This window comes from Corvus moneduloides, chromosome 7 (genome assembly GCF_009650955.1).
Source record: "Corvus moneduloides isolate bCorMon1 chromosome 7, bCorMon1.pri, whole genome shotgun sequence".
NCBI lineage: Eukaryota > Metazoa > Chordata > Aves > Passeriformes > Corvidae > Corvus > Corvus moneduloides.
In genome coordinates, this window is record NC_045482.1 from 12,848,745 (window position 1) to 12,869,665 (window position 20,921).

Genomic DNA, 20,921 nt, shown 5'->3' on the forward strand with positions numbered 1-20,921 from the left:
ATACACTAGCTGCACCAAGTGGCAAGCAGTCCCAGAATGTTAACTGAGCCTTTCAAACGCTTACAATAGAAATGTGTTTAAAAGGCCTGGTTATCAGTCAAAATAAACTTTTTTTCACCTCCTGCTTTGTCCTAGTCCAAACAACGGTTATAGAAATAATAGTTCTTCATCTTCTCATCCCCACTTACTAGCACCACTGAGAAATTCAGACTACATACTGTACTGCCCACTGCTGGTTTGGTAAATGGGAGTTGGCACCGTAACAGTGGCGATGGCAGGTGCTGCTGTTTCCTCTTCAGACTTTTCTTCTTCAATCCTTGGCACTCCTGGGGCGTCTGAGGACAAGTCATTCAAAATTTTTCTGGCAAAGACAGTGTGTTGTAGAGATTTTAATAAAAATTGGGGGAGAAAAATAGTCTATCTGATACACAATGTTGGGGAAAACTGTGAAGTGCAGCAAGCCAGTAAGGAAAATATGAGTGCAGAATGAAAACCACACACTATCTTCAAACTCTTACTGGAGAGGATTGTTCAAAATGCCAAGCAGTGATGGACAAGGGAGCCAGCACAGAACAGCTGTGCTTCTCAAAACCCACGATACAGCTATCACAACCTTCCCTTTTTCTTCAGAGCATGTTTCTCTCATCCATTTTTGTTTCCTGCTTTTAGCTATACAAACATTTGAAAAGAAGTTAGAACCTGTCACCTCACTGGTGGGAACTGCTCCATTTCAAAGACTATAAACACCTTAGCCAGACAGCTAAGTACCAAGGGAGTCAGCAGGAATACTTGCAGAGAGCAACCAGTTCATAATTTAACACCTGCCTGGGAGACAATACCAAGTGTTTGAGAACAGTCTCACAGTTATGTTCACAGGTGCCTTGCCTAAGAAAGTTCATGGGTAAAGGAAAGAACAGATTTTTTCATTATTTCCATGAGCTAATTACCCAAAGTCAAAACTTCTAAAACATCACTGCTACAGGTCCCACTGAACATGACTGCAGACTGACCACTACAGTCACTGCAATTTGCATCACTGAGATCAAACACTGTCCTTCCTCAGAGGACTGTCAAGCCCTTCTCACTGCTTGCATATTCTATTATGTCACTGCAAAATGCAGTAAATGCCCTTAGGTAAATGTAATGCCTTCAGGTAAAGGGCAATATTTTTTGTAATTCTTCTCCAATGTTTTCCAGTGGACTGGCACTAGAACTCACAGTGGGATGAAGCAAACACAGCTGTAGACTCCACGTTCCAAGACAACACTAACTTCTTATACAAGCATCCTAAGGCTGTGGGAGCCAGAACACCTGTATGAAGCTCTCTGAGGAGAGTACTCATTCTGCTTAGCAGCTTGACCAACAGAGCTTTGCTGCTGCTGTTTTGACTTTGTGCGCATTCAAGAACCCCAGCATTGAACACCACTGTGAAGAACCGCTTGGACAAATAAAAAATTCCCATCCAAAGAGTTTGCAATCTAGGTGTTAGACCAGAAACTAGGTGAATGAAACAGATGAAAAAATATGGAGAGAGCAGGGATGATGAAGAACAAAATCAAAAGAGATAAAAAAAATCACTTTTTAACCTCCTATCATTATGACATGGTGGTTAAAACCTACCTTTGCCATCATAAAGATGGATTTAAGGTAAAAGATAAGGTGGCAGCTTTACAAATACAGGAGCTATGAACTGACATGGAATATACGATGTACTTTAGTAGCAGAATCACAGAAGAGTCTTTGTGGAAGAGGTATAGCTTTCAATTCTGTGAACATATCTGCACCTATCTTGTTTCTGGGGCCAGTTACAGCAGGTTGAATAATGCCAGCTAGGAAGTCACTGAAGACAGAAGTGGTCTGGCTCAGCCTTTCCAACATAACCAACACCAGCCCAGAGTCTGAGCTGCATATAAAAGTTTTAGAAGTTACCAAGTGTTCCTGAGTCACCACAATCTGGTCTGAAGATAGAGGCTGTGTTGTGGAACCAGTGCATGCAAAGGAGGCCTTCTCAATGAGAAGTCAGCATGCACAAGCACCCTCTTCTCAGTTTTGTTGCTTGTTTATTTAGCTTTGTTTTCGCACCATATACAGCCACTCTGCCATATATAGTAAAATCAAGTGTCTTGCTGCAGAAGCAGACTGAAAGGAGTCTGTGGTCGCCTTGAAGTTAACACTGCTCCTCACAAATAAAAACATTTTCCCAGATCTGTTATGGCTAGGGGTCTTCAGCAATGATTTTCACTATCTTCAGCAGAACAGCCTTGAAGGGCTGCTGGACAAGGTACAGAATAATCTCCCAAGTGCTAAAAAAGTATCATGGTTGAGATATGCTCAGGCCTACAGTCCAGCTTCTATTTCCAAGGCTATGCTCATAAAGAAAAAAACGAGCATCTGAATTTTCTAAATCAGCAGGAACCCACAGGTCACTTAAAACCTATGGAACCACAGAGCTGTTCCTTAATGCTATTTAGCATGTTTTAAGAATGGAAGTGGGATTTAGTACAGACACAAAAAGCTGTACGAAGGCTATTGATTAAAAAAGTAACATGACTAACACCATGTGAAGGAGAACCTCAGTTGGTTTTGCCAGAGGTATTTGCCATGAGAAACAGAGACAGTAGATGCCTTTCACTACATTTAACTCATACACTGACTTAAACTTTGAATACAAATGATTTTGCTCAAGCAGAAATTCTCTCTGAACTATGGAACATCACATGTTCATTAAGTCTCATGGGAGAAAGGAATTAAGCTTGATTGGTGCTAGCATTTCAACAATACTGAAAACCAGTAGAGATGATTTTTTGCAGACTACAGATTACACAGAAGTCACTTTTTGCAAAGCTTCAGTGTATTTTGGGCATTAAGTATTCATTAAAGTTGTTTCTAATGCATCTAGCACAATGATACCTCAATTTTCTGAAATGTGGCAATTAGCATATTCTCAGCTCACTTCTGTCTCAAGTGAATATAAATGCTGAGGTTTCTTCCTCCTCCTTCTATTTGCTTATCTCTTTACATCCTATTCCACAGACATATTCCATATTCCAATTCCAAGACATTATAGAAGAGAGATTTCAGTTAAATGGTAAATCTAAAAATAATTTATACAAGCCCACTGTTTGTATCTCCATGTGAATGCATCCATCCATCAAGTAAGATGCTTCTGCTTTAACCTCCATACCTGTAGGAGGGTCGTCTGGAAAGAATTTCTCTTCGTTTCTGTGAGTCTGTGACACTGTCTACTGATTCCTGTGAATCTTCACTTTCTGCTATAGTGGAGATCTGTAAGTAAGAACAGCAATCAAATTTAACAAGACCCTTCCAATGTCTTTATTTTAAGGAAATGTTGACATCCTGTGAAAAACACCAGAATGTAAGTATTCACAATGCAAGTATTCTATCTAGACAATGAACAGAAAGTTACTGCTTAGTAACAGATCCAGGAAAGGATGATCACAGTCAGTGATCTACCCATCAGAATGTTCTTTATAATTTAAATACTCCAATAAGAAAACATAAACAGTAGTACCATTCAGTTTTTGTCTTCTGTGGTATTTTGTTTTCATCCATTGCAAGGAAACAAAGATTTTTTAGTAAAATTAAGGGAGAGAATAACTAAATCAAATTAAGATAGCAGAAACGTTTGGAAACAAAGAATAAAATACTGAAGAAACATCAATTTATAAATAATGAGGTAGATGTGTTAAAGAGAGACTGTCTTTTACAGGGGAAATTTCCAGGAAAATGTCATATATGAAGATATTAAAAAATAATGTAGTGCTGCAATTCTGAATAGCTGTGCTAAAAAAAGAGAAATGTTTATGCAGGAAAGCTAAAATAAAAATATATTAAAGTAATTTAGATAATTTTAAATTACAAATGTGCATGACAAAATATACAAAAGCTAATGATGCTTATGTGAGAAACAGAGCTCACAGCCTGACATTTTATGCACTGTAGAGAAGATTCCTAAAGGCTCAAAACTCTTGCTGGCACCCACACTTCACAATCGTCAGAGAGAGGACCTGAATATGTCCAAGGCTGACTGTGTGCTACTGGGCTCTGAATATCAAAACACAATGGATCTGCATTGAATCAGGTGAATTCCAGGCATGGCTTCATTGCCAGTCTCTGATCTTCCACCTCCAGGCTTGTCTACTTATCTCAAAACTGCTCACGTCTGATAGATTAAAACGCTGAACTTTTGACTGCAATGGCTGAGAATGGTAGAGCCTGCCACAAACTCAGCACTGAAGCTGATAAGGAAAAAACAAAGATTATTATCAGAATGGCCTGGTTTTAAATTATGCACGCCTTATTTTTTAAAATAATACCCAGTAAAATATCTGTATGAAAAAGTCACAATACCTACTTTTTGAAATTAAATATGTTTTGGGCTCAGTGTTCTAACAGCAAATAAATAATGTACAGTCCTTGTCCTGTGTAGCTGCTGTACACCAAACAATTTTTGCATTCAGTAACACTGAACGTCAAGTGAATAAGAAGCAAGTTAGAGGTTTAAAGATTTCAGACTACTTGTCTCCTCTATACTCAAGCTACCTCACCATATCACATTACCTATCCTGCTTTACAGAAGAAAAAATGCTAAGGCTTCACAAAACACACAACACTCAACCGGCACATTTTAAAACCATTTCTATGTAAGTACTGGTAGGTTTTATTTTAAGCACCAGTAACATACAGAGACCTGTTCTGTAAACTAATGCAAATATTTCCTATAGAGCAAAGACTCTCATCCTAGAATACTGGCCTCATTAACTACTAAAAATTACATTATTAAAAGAAAGTTCATCCTTTTGTTCACTTCAGAATAGCATGAACTCTTAATAAAAATGTATGGAAATACCGTAGAGAGAAAAAGTAGAGTAATACTGTAAGAAAAACCGTAAAGCTGTTAAACTCACCAAACAAATTCTAGAGGGAAATGAAACTCAGCAATGTTTGAAAATGAAAAGTGGTTAAGCCAGAACAGAAAAAATAGTCAGAGTAGCAAATACTGTACAGCTTTGCAAAAACACAATCCGGACACAAATACATTAAAACCAGTGCAACGACAGGCCTATTTCAAAGGCCCAATTCACATATTAGGAATTTCTTCAGTCAGTACCTGAACTGTCTGGACCTGTGGAGACTGAATAACTGATGGCTGGGCAGCCTGAATTACTCCATGCACTTGAACCGTCTGCCCATTGGGCAGCTGAACTAAGGTCACCGTGGGTGCAGAAGACGTTGCATGAGCTGCTGGCATAGATACCTACAAAGAAGAGACAGTGAGCATAAATTAGGTTACTGCAAAATCTCCTCAGTTCAGTATTTGTTCTGGTGAAGGAACTATGTCTCTTCTAGACCCCAGTTAGATGACCCAAATGTTTCAGCACAATATAAAACCCCCTGAACTGCTTGAGACCAATATCTGACCTACTTCACAAAATAATCTAATGCAGAATTTCTACAGGCTCAAACGTAATTTGTAAAATCACTGACAAGAAAAACACAACTGTCTCTATTTTGAGGTAACCTGATACGAACACATCATTACCTTTCACTTACTTCACTTGGATACTGCTCAGACTTGGGTATACTCCTACAGACACTGCTGAGTCAGAGGCAGAAACATATGGGAGTGGAGCTATTTCTGTTCTCACTCAAGAAAATGCAAAGCGTTTGCCAGATGTAAGAACATTTTTAGGGAATCATACCTTTCACTTTCTACAGATTAAGCCGTATGAGTAGCTGGCAAAGTGCACGTAAATGAAGAAAACTGACCATGTGTTCAGACAGAAACCCCATGAGTTTGCAGTGGAAATAAGTATTCTGTAGGCAGTCATTGTGATTATTGTGTAACAGGTCAACACAAACCCTAGTTTCAAGGGTTATTTCTATGAGGAAAAATTGCCCACGTTTGTAAACACAACTGTGTTTCTCCAGCACAGACCTGCAGGCATGGCAGCTATGCCAACAGGGATACACTGAAGACCTCAGCATGGCACATTATGGCTTGGGCTTTGGGGACAATGGTAGCCACACAAAGCTCTTTCACACTGCATGGAGCAGCCTCGCCCTGGCAGGCCACAGGAACTGCTCTGGGTAGCTGAAGTGCCATGTACCAAGGCTGCTCCATGGCTGGGCCAATGCCCAGCGCACATCCAGTACTCCCAACTATCTGGTGACACGATGTGTGTGTTTGGGGCTGGGGGGGTCCTGAAAGGCTGCAGGGTGCCAGGACTGCTGTGCCAGCATACCCCGCCCTCAGTATGTGTCCCTCCCACACATCATTGCCCTCAGGGAAGGACTGCAGGCAAGCTCGAGCTGCTCTGGCAGACCTCAGCCGGGTCATGGGTCACTGACTAGCCAGCCTTCTTCTAGACACCCAAGTTTGGAAAATCTAACAATCCTCCAGGGTTGAACAGCATTTAAAGAAAATTTGATCCACACAGCTGTAGTGCAAGAAAGGGCTGCACTGCTGTCCTACCTAATCTCAGAGGGCTGCTATATACTGGATGCAGAAGGAAATCCTCTGCTTTCCCTGTGAACACATGGTTCTCAAAAAGCTGCAATAGCTCATCTCTGAATTTCCATAAACATCCACCACTTATAATGAAATCTTGCTTAACAACAAAATTAAAGGGAATTACATGTAGACCTCTCTCCTCCACAGCTGTCTGTCCCTAATCCACCAATTTGCATTTGCAATTTTCAGGAAAATTTTTCAGGAAAGCAGCTGCGGCATTACATGGTGGTACTTAATTCACATCTGAGAGAAACCGGGACTGAGATTAACATGAGAGCACTTTCCTCTGGCAAACTGTATTCCTTTACCAAGCAACCTTTCTTAATAATGTATGTCTGACTAAACAGTCTCTGGCAATGACAGCAAAGCTGATCAACTGGAGGCCACTGTGGTTGGATTAAGCCCACAGCAGAGTGTAACTTCCGCAGATGTCTCTGACTCATACCTTGTGGAACTGGGACAAGTTTCCTTTTGATGCTGAAAACTACCCTGAACTTACTAAAAATGCAGCAATTAAACCAAGCTTGCAAGAGGGGTGACCTTACAAGAGATAATGAAAGAATTAAATTGACATAATTAGTTATTTGTATTTGGCTAAGCCTCTGAGGGCACTCCCTAATGCCAAACACTGCCACTTCACTTATTAAAAATATCATAGTAACGTAACACTGATGTGAACAACACAAGGAATTATGTTTAGACTGTTGTATCGCCTCCACAAACCATGTACAGGCTGGGGAAAAGCTAAGGTGCAAATAATGTAGTGAATGACAACATGGGGATTTTAACCATACCTCTATAGTGTTTTCTCACTTGGGAAAAAATCTCATTCAAGTACTGGGGTAATTATGTCTGAGTAAAGTGCATTCTACCCACTACATACGTGTACGTTCAGCTCCCTGGAGGTCACTATGTTAGCACTTAAATTTAAAACATTCTTGCTTCTCTGGACTAAACCTTAAAGCACATCAAGTGAGAAGCAGTTTACTGATTTTGCAAGAGAAATAAACTACTTCCACTTCGTTCACACTGAAGTGTTATTCACACCACCTACATCCTGTGCCTAAGTTAGACAGTGAGAAAACTGCCCAAAGAGGCAAGCTGGTGCAGGGCAGCTGGTGGCTTGTAAATTCGCACTAGAGCTTCACCCAACTAAATCACCCCGTGCATTTAAACAGCTCCAATCCCTACACTATCACTTGAATGGAAGTGTACTATCTCTGAACTACCAGAAGGTGTAATGACTTTAAAAAGACACTAATCCTTTATAAAAAGTTAAGTGATTTAACACTTGTGCCATTTAAAAGACACTCAATTCCATAAACTATGAGATCAAAAACACCTATTTGTTCTTTGCAGACTACAAATAGTTTTTAAATTAAATGGTTACAGAAGAGAGACAAACAGATTCTGTAGTCATTTATACAACCTTGCTTCTGCCAACCATAAGTGTATTTCCAAATGAAACCCAGTTCCAAAATCAGAGATGTGGCTGGGATTGCATTTTTTTTCTCTCCAAAATAATTTGGGGATAACAAATGATGTACTTCTGTCTCTCTAACTTGCCAACCATTCTGTGAAACTCTGGAGGCAACAGGATAACACGAGCTGTCAGGTACCAGATTGTTCCACTTGATTATAATGCTTATAATATTAATCCAATTTGGTAAGATGTTGTATTTGCTGCATTATTTATCTGTGTATTCAGTTTGTTTTCTTCAGAATTAAACTGACTACTACAAACAAGTTTTTAACAGAAAACACAACAGCAAGACAATCCAGTCAATATAAAAAAGACAGTAGATCACACGTACTGAAAAAAATACCTTTCAGTGGTATGACTGTGGTAAAGAATGCTAGAAATATTTCCGTTCACTACTGTGTTAACATTACACAATTTACACACATACAGTTCTTCAGAACTAACACAGCCTAATGCGATGGGAAGTTAAAAATCTCTATTGCTTTAAAAATGTGAAGACAAATATTAAAAGAACTATACATCACACCTGTTTCAGAACGGTATCAATGGAATCTTCTCTCAGGCCCGTGTGCAGACATTATCCCTCTTAAAAATATTAACCATAAGTAAAACTATTACACCATATGATTTTTATACCTGGGCTAACGTTGCAATCTGTGGTTGTGCCTGTACTGTCATCTGTTGGGTTTCTGCCTCTGTACCGGCTGCATCTCCACTCTGCTGGTTCTCTGCTCCAGATTCCATGGTCATTTAGTTACCTACAATCACAATATTTGTCGTAAGTCTGGGTTGGTATCAAGTCCATTATTCTTGGTGGATCTGGCAGCAATCACTGCAGCTGAATTCCCATTACTACATACTGTTTTAATTTGCTTATTAAATGTTGCCAGACTATTAGTATTCAGGCAAATTCTTTTCATGCCAAGTGTTTGCCTCAGGTTGATTTTTCTGCATGTCATGTTTCTGAAAAACAAGTCCAGTCTCCTCCAACAATGAGAACAGAAAAAATGTGTCTTGCTCATCCTAAAAAAATGGAGCAATTGCACTGTGATGACCTAGCACCTCTGCAATTTGGAATAAAGACCTGTCAGTATGTCAGGAAGGGCACTCCCTCAGTGCCAAGGTGACAACAATGCCCTGTTACAGCCCTCCCTCTCCCCCCAGCTGCAGTCTGCAGATACCAATAGCAATTGTTTCTGGGCTGGGTGCTCAGTTCTGTCATCTCTGCCTGAACTAAATATGCAACATCTCCATGCAAGTTCCTTCCACAACCAGACTGTGTATGGCTCTATGTCACAGCAACTTAGCCTCTTCCACCTAGTAATTTTAAAGCCAATATACAAAATGATGGAAGCCACTTCCACTTGAACCTTACCGCAAATGTTTTTATATTTAGAGGTACACAGTAGTTTGCCATGACCTACGTTTTTCGTCATATATAGCTCCTAATGCACTTATATTTCTAAGCACTAACTAAGCAAACCTAGATCACCAGAACACACAACTCTATAAAAAGAGGTTGCATAACTTCCAAACCCATGCATGTAGGCAGAGCACAATGCCTGTTAATTCTGCACTGATTTGAGAAAATCACTTTTCAGTTCTTCTTTAAGTACTGATATGAAAATATTTGATATAAAAAGGAACTTCAAAATACCAGGAAATTATATTGCAATGTTACCGTATTATACAGAACTCCAAATACCAAATATTAAGAATGGGTACTACTACCATAGCCACAACACTAATTCTGTGTAGCACCCTGTGCTGCTCCATCTATTCAGGCCTCTGGCTGCCCTAGGGCAGCACACCTCTCTTCAGAGCTGATCCAAAACAACCTCTCTAGAGCATTTCTGCTTTGGGAAGGGGCCTGGAGGCAGAGGATGCTCAGATCAGAAGAAAGGTGGAAAGAAGCAGAAATGCCCCTCTCCTTCCTCAGCTTAACTGGCCCCCTGAGGAAGACTCAATAGCATCAACACACAGGTGGTGGCACCCTGTTCACACTCCAGACATTTCATTTTAAACACAAAGTCAGGGAAACTTCCATTTCAATGCAAACTATACCTCAGTGTTACAGGAAAGAGAATACCTTTTATACTGCCTATAACAGCAGAGTCATATTTCAACCCTGAATATGAAATGTCTGTCTTACAATAAGCGATTGATAATCAAAAAAGATAAAACAGCATTTCACAGTAGTAACTGCATCCTACATCTAAAGAAAGCAAGTCAATGTATAAAAGCCAAAATCTGTATATTTACTATTGAAAGTGACCATTCAAACGAGCTTGTGGGTTTGTGTGTGTGTGTACACTGAAATGTAAAATACCAAAGATTTAGTTCCAACATCAGTAAAGAAGGAAATGAATTAAACCCGATTTTCCTTAAAAGCGAACAACAAAAGAAAACATACCAGATTTTTAAAAAAGCAAATTAAGCTTTTTTTCTTTTCTAAGCAGTAGAATTTTGTTATGCCTCTCTCTCGCCAAGATTTCTGCGCTACAAACCAAGTATTAGTCTGACATGCCCATAGATAAATAATACTCTGTCTGTAAGTATATACTTGTAAACTGGTTATGAAAGAAATTAGTTGTAAACTCACTGCATTGTAAGTAGTCTAGATATTATAATTTGGTAAGAATTTCAAGAATAGCCTGTATCAACGCAAATACAATAACTCAGTTCTTTCCTACAATACCAAGTCTTTCCCATGTTGTGTTTCATATTTCAAAAAGCACACACAAAAATGCATGCACTATTACTATTTGCAATATACATTGCCAAACAACTTTTAAAGACTTAATTACAACAGCTGAAGTGGTTTTCTATCCCAGCTTTAACGCACAAGTTATATTTTAACACTTAGTCCCATGCTACATGCCCACTTTTGAGTATTCTGTACTTTGAAAACTACAAACCAGACTACCATAGGTTTCCCTTTGATTTTTACCATTTCCACTACCATTTTACCATTTGCCAAAGGTAAGCAAATCAACATTTTCCCAATTCTCTGCATGCATCATGGTGACTCCAGCCAAAAGACTACCTCATCAGAACCATTTCAGGAGCAGATCTTTTACATCAGCAACATCTCCTAACAAGTATCTCCGAAGAACTTTAAAAAAAACCTTCCCAGCTATAAATCCAAGTATATTGCAAAACTAATAATGCTTTTGTTTTCTGATAGAAATAGTGACTCCACCATGGAGTCATCTGGGATTAGAAATGGATGAAACATGCAAGTATCAGGTGTTCAGCAATGTTCACAAAGGTAAATGTGTTGCCAAATTCCTGCTGATAAATGCAATGTTTTCCTAGGAAGAATTTCCAGTCCTCTCATGCACTATTCAGCAAAGGTCCTCTGTCGTTACAAGCTTGGCTTCCACACTTGCATCATCTTTTGCATATATAATCAGCAAAAGGATTAACTGTTTGAGATACTCCCTCTTCTACAACACCAACATTTTGGAAATCAAATTAACATGAATTGCAAGCACCTAAAAGGAACTTCCTCTTTTCATACTGTAAGCACCAAGCAGTGCAGGAAGCTGCCTGCAAGATTTACGTCTTGACACATGCAGTTTCAGTGAGTTTCCAATGACCCGTAGTTTTTTGACAAGCTCTCAGTCTCATGTTATTTACAGGTTCTAAGGATTCTGGTTCAATTTACCTTGCACTTATACATCATTTGTATTCTAACAGCTTCACTACTACCTTTTACAGTAATTTGTGAGAAAAAGGAGGAATCAGATTTTTGAGCATCAAGGCATCATATTCTAGAGACATTGGTCACTACATTGTTTTATGCTTGGGTATGATCAAAATTGCCAAGATATACAGCACCATGCACACCAAACACAAACACTTACTAAGTTGTGTGTATGGGTAAGGCCATGGTGGCTGAAATTAAGGTTATCAATTCCTATTAGTTCTTGCAATTTACAGTGTTAACAGATGAAAATATGTTTGGTTTGAAACCTTAACCTCCCCACGCATACAAATGAATGCCAATCTGTACATCTTCTTTCTAAGCTTTCGTACCCCTAGTCTAGACAAGCTTTGCTGATCAGTATCCCAGCATCTTCCTGTTCTTGTGGGTGCCACCCCCTCCTTATTCCTCCTGCCCTGTTCACAGTGGCCCACCCTGCTCCCTGGCACTGATTTTCCTGGCAGGCACCGCACCAGGACTTCTCAATTGGAGACAGGGATCTGAAAATGCCCCTAGTGGGAACAAGTCTCCAGGGCATGGACAGCATATGGGAGCCAAGGGAGCACACTTCTCATTTTTCCTTGTTTCCAGGCTACTTTCCAACTTGTCAGGAGAGGACACCCACATGCACATACTTTGAGAAAAGATTAGTAACTGCAGTAGTTGAACCAAGTATTCTAAATGAAACTAACTGAAAACAACAGCTATTAACAATCAGAGCTGGAAAACCAGAGACTGCTTGCATAAAACATCCTGGGTATAAACTCTGAACACCAGAAAGCTGATGAGACTACCTGGTTAGAGAGATGGTTTAACTCATGACTTTTGTAATACACTTTCTTCATTAGTTCAAAAGTGGCAGCAGTATTATATTTACTAATACTTTTTATTAGTAACATACTTACTAATGATCTCAAACTCTGGAAACGAAGAGCTGAACAGCGAGACATTCAGCTGACACATCAGCATTTATTTTAGCCAAATCAAGACTGGGAGAAAGGAGTTCAGCAGAGGGTAACTAACTGTCCCAGCTGAATTTACACCATGAGCACAGAAGACAGATGCTAATAAAAACAAACAGTTGCAGAATGCAACTGAACTACACACACTGAAGAAAAATCCAAATAAATCTCTCTCCTTAGGTGCATAAACCTGGAAAGGGCACTTAGCTAAGGACTGCTGCAGAGAGATCACTTCAGATTTCTCCTTGACATGCATTTACGACAAGAAAAGCTAGAGAGTTAGACTGCAACAGTAACAAGAAACAGGGTAATCTTTAACTACTATATTTGTATAGCTGAACTCTATACATCAGCTGGATTACACTGCAGAGGCTGGGAGCCCGTATTAAAAATGGTTTCTGTGGAATTTGGGTGTTTAGAGAAAGCAAGTATTTAGGGCAATGAAAACCTGTTGTATGAAGAGACTAGACAGGTTTTTATTATTTATCCTAGAAAAGAGAGGAATTCTTCAAAACCTAGAAAATCTATTTAAATTATTTACAGGGTAAGTAAACTAGAAACATGCACTGTCTGCTTATAAGAAAAGCTTAAAGATGTCAAATTTTAAAGTATAAAAATGAAAAATAAAAAAAATTATTAAAAACTTTGAAAATTGATACTTCATGTACTGCATAAATGGAGCAATGATGCTACTGAGGATAAGAATTTTATTAGGATTTAAACATCGGTTAGACAGGCACTTGGGTAAAAAGCATATCCAAGAATATCCTAAATCAGTACCGTTTTTTCATGCCAAAAAAAGTGCAGAACTGAAAGGAAGATAAAAACCTAATGAGTCAGGATTTAAATTGATTGATAGGCTCTGCTCCTTGGTTTCCCCTTGCTCACACAAGCCGTGGAGCTTTCCTACTCTGCAGATAGGCTGCTTTTCATCTCCCAAGGCTGACTGGAGAAAAGAAAGGTGGAGGTCCTTCCCAAACACTATTAGATCCAAGAACCAAAGTACCACACTGTGGCTGTTAGAGCAGATGAAACTTGCCATCCACTTTCGTATGTGAAAGTCCTCAATACTCCAAAGTTTCCCATGTTTTTCAGATGGACAGCTGGCACAGTAAAACACAGCACCTCTCCCCACAAGCCTTTCTTTTCACTCTTTATTAGCATTACGGTGACAATTCACTGTCAGCAGTTCAATTTTACACTGACAGTTACTGCCCATATGACACAACCGCACCTCCAGGCAACACGGTTCGCTCTACACCTCGGAGGGACTGTCCCACCTGCTCCCCAGCTTCACCAAGAGACACGCTGTAAAGAACCCTCCGACTTCTGGATTTATTTTATTCAAGTATATACACAGATTCTGAAGAAAAATGACAGCCTCCAGAAACAGTGCAGAGCAGAGACCCAACAGACTCACGCCTACGCTGAGCCTGACTTGTACCACACCCACTCATTTGCTCACCCAACACCTTCAGAGGTCACTCTACTGACACATTAGGCTCCTGATCCAGGGAAATATCCAGTCAGCCAGTTGCTCATGGCAGTGAAGGACCAGAGCAGTTGAGGGAAGGGAAATTGAGGCAATGCCTGGTTCTCAAGCCCTGTATTCACAGCAGGTGTGCCAGTACAATTGTTCAAGAAGCAAGCACCGCTCCAGTATCCAAAGTTCCAGGAATTTGACTCATTCTGTATTTACTGCATTTGGCTTTATAAAACCACAGATCCATTACGACAGCACTAGAAGATAACAAACAACACTCTGGTACACAATTGTTTTCACAGTTCCAGCGTAAGTACTGAGAACATTGACCTGCAATCTGTAAACATTTCCACTGTCACCTTGCAGAGTGGCAGCCCTTTCAGCCACAGCTCAACAGCCACTTTATGAACTCCATTCAGCAGCTGCCAGACTGAAAATGTCCAGAGAAAAATGATTTTATTTACAGCTAACACATGGGACTTCAAATAACCAGTAACAAGTGCTTAACAGGACAAGACAGGCCCATAATTATCTCTCTTTGTCACTAATGACTATAGTGGGTTGGCACAAGAACTGCAATTTACACCACAGCTTCTTTGTCATCCCAAACTGGCACTGCCACTGCTCCTGGGTATTTGCTCCCCCTGTCCTATCCCTTGGGTGACAGGTCTGTGCGTCATACTGTGAACACAACCTACGTTTGCTGCTTCATCTGAAATCTACCTTTTACCACTTCACTGAATGGGTTCTCCACAAAGCCATTTGATGATCACAGCAGCTTCTGGGTCAGGGAAGCCCAAAGGCCAGGCAAACCAAATGGAAGTGGAAATAAAAGAATGGCTGCAACAATCAATGCCACTAAAAATGCCAAAAATGAAGAAGAGTCTTCAGATTGTGTTCTGCAAATAATATGCAATAAAGCAATCTGCCAGGCAAACTGAAGAATAAAAAGCTGGAAAAATTCTTCTTGTCACTGAAGTTAAAGTATTCATCTTGAACATACAAGAAAAATTTAATCTCACTGTAAAAATATCTCGCACAAATTAGAATCATTCCATCAACAGAATGTAATATCTGTAGTCCCACCCTCCGTCTCCATCAATATGACACTCAGAGCAGTATCTAAAAACTCTCTGCTGACTGAATACAGGCTGTAACAGCCACTGCAAGAGATGTTAACAAGATAGTATTTTCACACAGAACACAGAAGAAATGCAACCAGGACTCTTAACTAAAATTAACAGACTTTTCTGGCTCATGACTTTTTCAACAAAACTTCTATTACACTTCTAAAGTCAGTGAAAATTTCTCATACTTACCAGATTTAGATAGATGAGTGATGAAAGTATTGGAAATTACTTGTGTTGCATGCTCAACCTCCCTTTCACTAAAGAAAAAGCAGTGGCAGATTTTAAAACAAAGGCAGAAGACCAAAACTGTAATCTCACAACTACAGTGGTGAGCACCCAAACCAGCAATCTCCTCTAGATTTTGTTCTCTGTTAGCACAGTTCAAGCAAGCTGGCATTTACCAGGCAGATGGTGAATCAGTAGGCACAGGTAAGGTGTATGAGTGAAAGTTGCTTAAACACTCTTCATTGCTTTATCTTCCTTATTTGACTCCATACTCTTGGCATTGTTCTAGCATCTAGTGTTTCTGCCTTCAAGCTTTTAAGAAGGAAAAAAGACTCTGACAGCTATTAGCTGCAATTAGTTTCCTATATCACAAATTACACTAATAAATACAAAAGCATCCAGCAAGCATTTGGTGCACACACATAATTTAATTCAAGTTTAACCTATACTGCCTTTTTTTGTTCAATATAGATTATAAATATACATATATATAACCCCCCTGCCCCTTTTTACTAACCTTATCTAATAGTTGGGATAGGTCTTACGTGAATACATAAGCAGAGCCCAGTAGAAGTGCCCAAGGAGAGACACCAAAGCAAGCATTTCCTAAGGCATTAACAGTGAAAAGCAAACATGACTCTCCACTGTCTCATCCCCTCCCTATTCAGAAATGTCTCCAAAATACTCGGAGACTTTGCTTCGACAAAACAAAATGTCAAAACAAATCGCAGGAAGGTTACAAAGTCATTAGGTAACTATTATTATTATTATTGAAAATGTAATCCATAAATATGTTCTATTTATAAATGCTCTATGCTCATATTGAAGGCACTTAGGGTATTAAAAGACTAATTCACATGCTTTAAGTCTGTGATCCTCAACATGAAGAACAGAATTATGATAACTATTTATAAACACCTTTATATGCACAGTAAAAAAATCCAAAACCCACCAAAGGATATCTGGCAAATTGAATTTTAGAGAAGCAAGACATTTTTAAGAATGTCCTGGCCAACATATTCAATCTATTCACACAGACTTCTGAGAATTCTGCCCATTTTGTCATTCTTAACACATTCGTTGCCAATATCATATTTATGCATTTCAATTACTTACGAACTGACTGCACTTTACTGCAGCTTACCATCTGTTCTCTGACATTATTTTTAGGACATAAAAATCACCTAATTTTCAATCTAGGCAGATTTCTTGCAATTCCTAACAACTGTAAAAGCTTTCATTTCGCAAAAATGAAACCACATGAAATTGCCAAAATACATGCCTCTTTTCTCCCTGTGTCTGCTGAAAGTACTGTGGCTCATCTCATCACGTGTAGCTGCTGGTTACTTAACAAAACCCACCACAACAGTGTATCTGAACGGTATCATTTGTCAGCAGACATCTTTAACACAACATAAAATATAGGCACCAAATGATTTTTTATCATGCTGTTGGGGAGCTAATGCTCCTGCTGAATACACCACAACTCCAGGAACAGGCTCTTTGCAATTGGTACAGGCCTACCAAGTGCTCAATAATCAGCACAGCCACTCATGATGAGCTTTAATTTCTGGCCCTAATCAAATTCTCATTTTACCTTTGACTGAAACTGCTGTGGGGGGAGAAGTGAGGAATCCATGACTCCATGGCATCTGAAGCTGACCTCAGCCCAATTGAGGGCAGCTACCTGAAGCCAGCCACTTCTCATATTTGCTCTTCTAACTCCAGTGCTGAACTGTGACTGCACACCAGTGTGATGGCAGTTTTTATTTAAAAAGGATGACATGATTACGTCTATACTATGACAAGTGAGGGGGTTCTGCTCAGCCCTGGGTGGAAGCTTGCTGGATGGAAACAGCACCCATCTAAAAGCCTATTAATGCAGCCTGACCCCAGGTAACTGGAATACAGAGATGGGTACAGTAAACTAACACCTTTTCTGCTAAGGAGGCCCTGTGCCCGAGCTGCTACACCCTGACTCTCAGCACAGGCTGTTAGCCTGGGCTCAGCACCACACTGAAGCAGCTCCATGACCCCTGATAAGGAGGCAGGTTGTACCTGGCTGGCACAGTGAGCAATCTAGAAACAGTTCTCTCCTACCACCCAGACATGTAGATATGCCAAATAAATAATTTACCCTGCTGTGCTGGTCAACCAGCAGAACATTTTGAGCCACTTCCTTTCACAGCAAACACTGTTTGAAGTGTGAAGGTGTTCCAGCAGAACAGCTAAGGCAGCCCAGAGTGACCGAAAGGAGAGTAATTCTGCAAGCAGTCAGAGACCTTCTTCTTTCCCACTGACAGGGAGAAAAGAGGACTGTGTCACTACAGTAATTAAAGGAGTATCCAGAGCAGAAAATGACACCAAGTTAGCAAGGCTAAGATCCATCTAGAAGAAGGTGCATGTGTTCTTTTTCTCCACTGGGCAGAGCTATCAGCACTTGAGATTTTCACCGGCCCTGCCGGAGTCATTCAGATGAATATTGTATTTGTTCTCCTCCATATGCATTTCTATGTTTTATGGTCTTTTACTGCCTCACCATTCATTCTGGCAGAATAAGAACCACCTAAATGCTGTATGACATATTTTGACAACCTTTTGACATGTTGTAAGGATCTTTGTCCGCTTGCCAAGCAACCTTTAAATATTCCAGGTCTGAGGCATCAGCTGGAAGAAGTGTTGCAATTCCAAGCCTGGGGCAGCCTGTAACTCTGTAGGAAGAGCCTCTACGAGTTCTTATTAAATAAAGGGTTATCTCTGAGGTGAGGGAACAACTGAAACTTGTTCTCAGCAAACAACTATAGGAACGATGACTGACTGCTTAGCAGAGTCACTCTCCTAAAGTGAAGAAGAACTAAGATGTTGTTAGGACAAGGGTATTTAATGTGACTGCCTCCTGCACAGGCTTCACTCTGTAGATGTGCTAGGGAAATCCACAGTCTCAGTCACTGGGTGTGTGACAAATGCTTATGTGAACAAAACTAAAGCTACTTTGAAACTATACAGATCACCCAGCTCTCTTGTGGTGCTCTGAGCAGATGAGGAACAACTTCTAAAAAGATACAAATAAAAACCAGAGCATTACACAGGCCTACACCACTGGTTAACCTGAGTGCTCCAAGCCCAAGGGCCAAGAATACAACATAGAGTAATCTCAGACCTGTAACAGAAAAAGGAATCACCTCCATATAGGTGTTTCCTTAATTGTATTAATTTAAATTACATATCAGGTATGCTTTAATGGAATAATGTGATAAAGCCAGAGAACCACATAAACATGTTTATTATTATCTGAAATCTTTTTATTCCAAAGAAATGTTTCCAGAGTCTCTGTTAATTTTACAGCGTGAAAATATTAATAGACACATCTAATTTAGCAGAATAGAGTACTGTAAGACGGGACTGAAGGCTCTTCGAGATTACATTGATTAAATATGACATTCTAAAGTAATATGAATGTAAATTTATATTCTGAAACTCAAATCTTCTGGGAAGTCTGATATTCAGGGGACTTTCCCATGAATAAAGTAAATGTTTCCTTTTCCACTCTATAATGAAGGAGATCAACCATCAGTATTTAAAGTTCTTTGTATGGTCTCAAATGTTAAATTAGATACCTGAATTTCATCATCCATTTGTTTTATGTAATAATAATTAATAATAATAAAGCCTGAGGTTTAAATAATGTAGGTCACCTCAGCAAAATACTGTACACTGAAAAGAGTCAGATACTGGAATCCCAAAGTGACACATACCACACTTATTTTCATATTATTCTTCTGTTGCAGAGAACTATCAAATCAGTTAGGGAACTCAGGGCAAGCACGGAGTTTCAGGTATTTATAAGCTGCAGAGTTAAACTTGACATGATTTTAGGTAGAATTTGTGTCTGCTGTGATTTTGTCTGCTGGTGACAAGGGACAGCTCCATGACTTATGTTTCTAACCCACTTCTGAATGTCAGTGGCTAAAGCATTAATTCATAAAAAATGTCACTTCAGGTATCTATGCTGCAAGCTTGACAGATGTAACTATTAAAACAAACAGTACTCATTCTGTTTAATGCCTGGAACGTATGTGGTATTTCTAGAGTTCAACCCATAGTATAAAAGCATGAAGTTATGTAACTTGGTAAATATTGGAAAGTCTTGTTTAAAAAAAGCAGAACACTTCTAATGAGTTCAGAAAGAAAACACAACAAAATGGATGTTTCAGACCAATGCTTTCACTGCTTTATTAAGATTTAGAAATGGTCACCTGAAAGTAAGACTGAGTTATTCATACAAAGCTGACAATTACCAATATCAAGTCAAATGTCTGAAAATAATTGAAAATAACCTGTATCTGTAAAAGCAACACACTTTTAAAAAATGATTTAATAGCTTTGTTTCATTTTTAACAGGCAGTATAGAGTATTTTTTGTTTCACTGCTCTCCAGGAAGTGAAAACCTTAAAATTCTTTCTGAGGTTGAAGTGCTAGAGTAGAGTATGCCCAAGTAAAACAGCACTTCGTTACAAACCTTGCCCTTGTCCAATTGCTGAATGGATCCTATTCACGAAATTGATCGCAACTTTAAAACCAAAAGATCTACGTCTTAAACCACATCTCACACTTGGAAATACTTTTAAATCCTGAAATTGCTCTGGCTTTACTAGTTTTATTGAAAACATCACTGCTTGGTCAATTAGCACTAGTCTTGAAGCATTATCAGACTATGTTGCTTAATGCACCAAAATTAAATCTGTGACCCAGCCTCTCTCTAAAAACCAACTGAAATGCAACAGTGATCAAACTTTGTAGTAGAACAATTCTGACTAACGTTATAAACCAAGTGGATTCTGGTTGATTTTTCGTGTATTTTTTAAATTTGCCTGGGCAGTGCAGGAGAGCCTTTTAAAGGAGAAAGATCACTCATATGCCTGCCAGCCAGATCTACTCTGCAAAAGCATTGCCTCCAAACAGAGAATAATGTTTCTCAAATACCTAACTGGAGTTCAAGACCTGCGTTACCTGTGGGCAACATGACTGCCTGCATGGAACAGGGGTGTGATTTGCTGGTAATGCTGAAGGTCTGCAGTGACCCGGAGTAAGCAACGGGAGCCACTGAGGAACCAGAAAGGGCAAGACAAAGAAACAGAATCCGTGTTTTACATCAATGCGTTGCACACAAAAGAAAGTCTCTGTTTTGCTTTCTGCAACTACAGTCTTGCAAGTATTTCTGCTAGCAGCACTGCCAGCTAAGGCTCTGGTTTCCTCTAAATTCTTTCTTATTTACACCTTTACACTTGCCTGTGAAGCTGTGTAGTAAATGTGGCTGGACAACCAATTTGCACTACAGACAAGGAAACACAATAAATTTCTAGCCTGGACCAGTTATCTGATCAGTTCACAGGC

The 20,921-nt window shown here is 39.5% G+C and overlaps 1 protein-coding gene across 2 annotated transcripts in view; it reads right to left on the minus strand.

Moving 5' to 3' along the window:
• The window catches only part of CREB1 (cAMP responsive element binding protein 1), a 40,111-nt gene that overhangs the window by 12,444 nt on the left and 6,746 nt on the right, over positions 1-20,921 (minus strand). Inside the window, exons 2-5 of one of the 2 annotated variants that reach the window (XM_032113756.1) lie at positions 8,655-8,776; positions 5,132-5,278; positions 3,185-3,285; positions 219-361 (exon numbers count right to left, since the gene is read on the minus strand). In XM_032113756.1, the coding sequence (XP_031969647.1) occupies positions 219-361; positions 3,185-3,285; positions 5,132-5,278; positions 8,655-8,768 (505 nt within the window). In that variant the 5' untranslated portion in view covers positions 8,769-8,776. The remainder of the gene's footprint in view (positions 1-218; positions 362-3,184; positions 3,286-5,131; positions 5,279-8,654; positions 8,777-20,921) is intronic. The other variant, XM_032113757.1, reaches the window with a different exon arrangement.